The following is a 6,000-nucleotide window of genomic DNA, read 5'->3' on the forward strand; positions in this document are numbered from 1 at the left end:
CGGAAAAGGGTAAATTGTCACATTGTAGTGTCTCAACATCAACTTATTGGTGCAAGGAAATAAAGATTACAAAAGTGCTAAAAATCGAATGCCAAATTCTACAATTTGTAAACAACTGACACCATGATGTAATTCTCTTTTTTCAAACCCATCACTCCAAATAATTAATATGAAAATAAATATTGATGAGTTCTTCACATTCCTTCAAAGGAAGAGTACCCAGCCACTGGTACAGATATGTAGACAACACCTGGGTCAAAATCAAGACACAAGAAGTGGAATCCTTCACTGCGCACATTAACGCTGTGGATAAAAACATCAAGTTCACTAGGGAAGACACAAAGGACAACCGTTTGCCTTTCCTGGACTGCGCCGTGCACATTGAAGAGAACGGCAAACTCAACATCGAAGTTTACCGGAAGCCCACACACACGAACCAGTACCTCCTGTTTGACTCCCACAAACTTGGAGTAATTAGGACCCTACACCACCGGGCAGAACATGTTCCCTCTAAGCCTGAAGGAAAAAAGAAGGAACACACACATGTAAAGGAAGCACTCAAAACGTGCGGCTATCCTAAATGGGCGTTCTTAAAGTCAGCAAAGAGGAACAGAAAAGAAGATCAGACACCAGCGAGGATAAGAAGGACAGACGCAACAACATTGTCATCCCCTATGTAGCCGGTGTATCAGAAAAACTCAGGAGAGTTTTCTCCAAGCATGACATCCCGGTGTATTTCAGACCCAGCAACACGCTCAGACAAAAACTGGTTCACCCGAAAGACAAAACGCCAAAACACAGACTTAACAATGTGGTGTATGCTGTACAGTGCAGCGAGGAATGCTCAGACCTCTACATTGGAGAGACCAAACAACCACTTCACAAGCGCATGGCACAACACAGAAGAGCCACCTCCACAGGACACGACTCAGCAGTCCATCTGCATCTTAAGGATAAAGGACACTCTTTCGAGGATGCCAATGTTCACATTTTGGACAGAGAGGACAGATGGTTTGAAAGAGGAGTGAAAGAAGCCATCTATGTCCACTGTGAGCGACCATCTTTGAACAGAGGCGGTGGTTTACGACACCAACTCTCTGCCATCTATAATCCAGTTTTGAGTTCCCTTCCCAGACGCCTTAACGCCCACTCACATCCTGGGCCATCTGATCTCAGGAATTCGCATGATAAGGTGGGGCCAGGTTTCACAATGAACTCACCCGAAACTCTGGCTGATTGGGACCCACACCCAGTTTCACACCTTGGCTCAGGCGATTAGAGGATCATCAGGGGGTCCTTTTGTCCTTCTGTGGGGGGATACTCCCACTAGGTTTATATCTGGGACTCTCCACCATTTGACCTTAGAACTGAAGAAGCTTCTCGGATGAGAGGTGAAACGTCTTTTTTTTTTTTGCCTGTCCCGTTTGGCTCTTTTGCCATCATAATTATTGTCTAAAGGCAAAGAAAGATGCCCAACGGATTTACTTTACCAAACTGACCATCCCAGCCTTGCCATAATGGTCCATTTGATTCACCTTTTATTGTTTATTTTATTTTCACTTGTTGAATACGGGACAGACTTGACTGGGGGAAAGAAGGGGAAAGAGAAACAGGTGAGAAGAGGGACGGGGGAGAAGGGCAAAAAACAAAAACCAACAGAACGGGCAGAGAAAAAAAAGCATATATCGATCACCTGGATCACCTGTTGAGAAAGAAAAAAGAAAACAAGCAGAAGAGAACAAGAGTAATAGAATAAACAACACAACAATGATATATGGGAATATGACAGTAAATACTAAATATTAAACATTATTGTGCAGCACATAAGATCAACAGAACACAGTGTGCTTTGAGGTAGGAGCCAAAAAGGGTGTAGTTTGTGGGTGTGATCACCCGTGTGTACACCTGTGAGCATGGACGCGCTTGTTTTTTTAAAAGGTTCCTTCATGTAATGATCTGCTAGAGGGTGTGGGGGGGCCACAGCCCCGTCCTCCAGGGCATGAAGCAGGTATGGAGGAGATCAAAACTCCAGACATCCAGAGGCCCCCAGAACACAAGAGACCAAGGAAGACCAACAGAGGGGCAGCCGCGCCACTGTCCCAGAAAGAGCTGAGGAGAGTCCCAGATGAGGGCTCACCCAGCAACCGCGGAGCAGAAGCCAGGGGGAGTTGCAGTGACGTGCCCGTGAGCTCCGCCGGCAGCCAGCTGTGCCTGAGTGACCGAGACCCAGGCCGAGAGGCCGGGGGCACCCCACCTCCGAAGTGGCCCGAGCGAGCCCCAGGCTCCGATAAGCGGCCGCCAAGGAGTGAGCCGGTGTGTACCTGGACACCCATCCCCAGACACAAAGAACCACCAACGCACCGATGTCTGAGGGAGTCCGCCACTGGCAGGGGAAGTGGAAAATCCCAACACAACAACGAGTACAAAGAGTTTACCCACGCTTATTTACCCACGCTTATTAGCACAGAGAAGCATAGCTGATGCTGTAGCAGTGGGACGGAAAATAGTTGGGCATTTTAAACATTCCGCCTTAGCCTACTCCCGCCTCGAGGACATTCAGGGACAGCTCAACCTGCCAATAAAGAGACTGCAACAGGACGTACAGACGCACTGGAACAGCACGTATTACATGCTCCAGTCCCTCATTGAGCAAAAGCGAGTGCACGAACTCCCTGACTATCTCACCGCTCACCAATGGGCTCTTGAGCAGTGAGCAGCTACGACGCACTAGCCTCTGATGTCATCCCAGCTGTGACTGTGCTAGTGAGACTTCTAAACAGAGAAACAGACGAACAAATTTAAAATTAAATTTTGTTTTTTTATAATTATTTATTCAGTAATATGTTGCATACAACATGCTTTTCATTTTAAATAAATGTTCTTAATTCCAAACTAGTCCCTTGTTTGTTTGTTTTTTGTTAAATTATAAGACTAAAGCTGTTACCTGCAAATTTAAATCATGTTTTTATTAAGTACTCGGTATCGGCGAGTACTGAAATGCAAGTACTCGTTTCCAAAAAAGTGGTATCGGTGCATCCCTAGCTTGGACGCACAAGGGGCGTTATATTTCCTGAAACCATGATGTTATATATATATGACTCCTCATTTATTGTTCTGGAAAGATCGATGCTGTTTGAGTGATCGTGCTCGGCTTCCCACATATATGTGTTTCAATAAAATCATTGTTTTGACGCACAATGGACCTCCAGTCGTTTGTCTCTTACCTCAAATACGAATTCAGGACACTCTCCGTCGAAATGCAGCGCTCCGTTTAGACATGACTGTCCATAAAAAGTCCGCCAAAAGGCTGGGCAGATATATATATAGATATATAGATACATATATAGCATCCCGAAAATTCAAAGTACGGCGGGAGAAGGTACATTGTTTGTGATTGGATCAGCAAGACTGAAGGTTGTGGGGTTTTTGTTTTTTTTTTTATCCACCCCTTACCACAACCTGTGATCAGAATTTGTGGTAACCAATCACAGTTAACCTCATATTTGTGTTGTGTGATGCGAAATCTCTGCACCAACAAAAAACACATTTGACCGTAAGTACCCTAGTTAATCTCTATTACTGTTCGACTTTGCTAACTAAAAGCTAAGCGATGATTCCGAAACATTACTTTGTCCTTTTAAGCGCATGTTACATGTTAGCTTTGTAGTAAGCAAAAAAAAAAAAAATCATGCTAACCTTGGTCCGTTAGGAATGCCATTTTAGGCATGAGGCATGTTAATAAGGTCTTTAATATGGTACTCAGTTTAGCCACTTTATATTATTTAAAATACGGTTTTATAACACTTGTTACATTAGCCGGATTAGGCTACACGGTACTGCACTGCCATCCCAGATAGCAAGACGACATTGAATTGATGTTGATTTTTTCATCTGATCCGTAGTTATGGTCAGGGTTGAAATGTTAATGTTGTAAATAAACTCCTTCCTATCTAAAATATAACAGGATACCAGAGTATATTCTCCAGCATCTCACACTTCTGATAATCAGTCTGCTTGACGTTTATTCAGCTGTGTAAAAACTATAACTTTAATCTCAGCCAAACAGATTTACTCAGGAACAAATAAAATACTAAAAAAAGCCAAACAATATCATCTTTAACTTATCTAAGTGACTTATATATATTTATCCTGAGTAGCGAAAGATGGCGGTGGGTTTGAAAACGATGTGCCGGGAGTCCGGTGTTCTCACGGGCTCTAGTGAGCCTTGCCCCCGGCTAGCTATCGAGCTAGTGGGTAACAGACGTCTCCGAAAACGTCGGAGTGCTTTTGAAAATATGTGGTGTCTTGATAAACTGAGCAGATATTTGAGGTTTACACAGCTACATTCTCGCCTGAAAATATGTTAAACGTTTATTTTGTGACCCAGAAAGAATAATAAGAGTAACATTAAAACTAACTAGCTGCTGCCATTGTTGGAAACTGAGCAGGGCTGCGCTATGAATTCTGGGACAGAGCTTCTTCTTCAGGGTTTAACGGCAGCTGGCATCCTTGTACATGCAGTGCTGCCATCTTCTGTTTCCGTCCGTTATTACACTCTTAAATCCTACTACTTATTCCTGTGTCTTTTGTGATCTTACAAAGCTTCAAACGATGTTGACAATTTTGATAGTCGACGTAATCGTGACTAGTCGACTAATCGTGGCAGCCCTACTGCAGACTGAAAGACAAACTCCATGAACTGAAAACTGACCTTAAATATGAGTGTGGCAAATCCACAGTGAAGAGAGATAATAATACTGATTATTTTAAAAAGTTCCTAGAATCCAAAACTAATGCACAGAAAGCCACAAGGTAGACAAACAAAGTGTACAACTTGAAACAGAACAACAGAGTAAAGAGCTGAGGAAAGCTGAGGGCTTAAATACTTGATTAGGGAGAGAGGACGCAGCTGGGAGAAACAAGACACAGGTGAATTGAATCAAACAAGTATGACCAGTGGAAGCAAAAGCAAGTGCACAAAAGACTAGACGTCAACAATATAAAGTAGTAACCAACTAAAGATAGGACACAGTAATGCAGACTTTGCACTAGGAACACAGAATGGCAGGAGAACAGCCTCAACGAGTAAAGAAATGAATAATAAACAGTATATGCAGAAAATAAAGAATAAAGTTAAAAGACAGCATGGTCTTCAAGAACCCAGAGTACGATACAAAAATGTCGTTTTATTTAAGTGAACAAAACAATGTAGACCATTTTCATTTTGTTAATAAGTTGGAAAAAAAATAAAAACTAATGACAGCATTTAAAATAAACAAAGATAAATGACATAGATGGGAACATTTGACAATGGATTTGTAACATTATCAAAACTGATTTTTCAGATATGCAGAGTAGAAGATGTGGAGATTCAAATTTTTAACTTGGGTGTGTGTTTGAAATATGAAAATATTGGTTGACATCGTTGACATACTGTTATTAAAGATAGAAATATGTATGAAACGTAGATTCAAAAGCTCTATTAACAGAACTATAACCTGTTAGAATCTGACATTTATTTCAGATGTATTCTATAACTGTTCACAGTCCCAATACTTACAGGGATGACAGAGTGTTTCCAAAAGTGCTCAGTCACAATTTTCAGAAGACTAACATGAAATTTTTGATTTATTTAAATATATAAACCTGTTGAAAGTAATAATTTCAATTTTTGTCTTTGTGGGATCACAGTACAAAGTATGGCCTGGAGGATATTCATCTCAAGGTGCAAGAACATTCTTAATGACTGCACACGGCGGCTGCTGATGGACAATGTTGGGCCAGATGTGCTACAGTTAGCGTTAAGGAGGTATGATCAAAGCATGATGGAAAACATCTAACATTTTAACTTGCATAAAATGTTTAAGGGGAATATGGCCTGAAAATATAACATGAATTAAGAAGTAATTTTTTGATATCTTTGAGGTTGGAGACAATGCAGAGAAGCCTTCGGTGGGCAAGAGGAAGACTGATCAGTGTAACTGCAGCAGATCAACTTCT

At 41.8% G+C, this 6,000-nt stretch overlaps 1 protein-coding gene across 1 annotated transcript in view; it reads left to right on the top strand.

Moving 5' to 3' along the window:
- Nucleotides 1-5,766, top strand: part of LOC146617527 (uncharacterized) — a 46,205-nt gene extending 40,439 nt beyond the window's left edge. Inside the window, exon 9 of the mRNA XM_085373152.1 lies at nucleotides 5,692-5,766. Within this exon, the coding sequence (XP_085229278.1) occupies nucleotides 5,692-5,766 (75 nt within the window). The remainder of the gene's footprint in view (nucleotides 1-5,691) is intronic.
- Nucleotides 5,767-6,000: the final 234 nt, after the last annotated feature.

This window comes from Diplotaxodon limnothrissa, linkage group LG15, assembly GCF_057381915.1.
Source record: "Diplotaxodon limnothrissa isolate DT_005_m linkage group LG15, D_limnothrissa_male_GT1.1, whole genome shotgun sequence".
NCBI lineage: Eukaryota > Metazoa > Chordata > Actinopteri > Cichliformes > Cichlidae > Diplotaxodon > Diplotaxodon limnothrissa.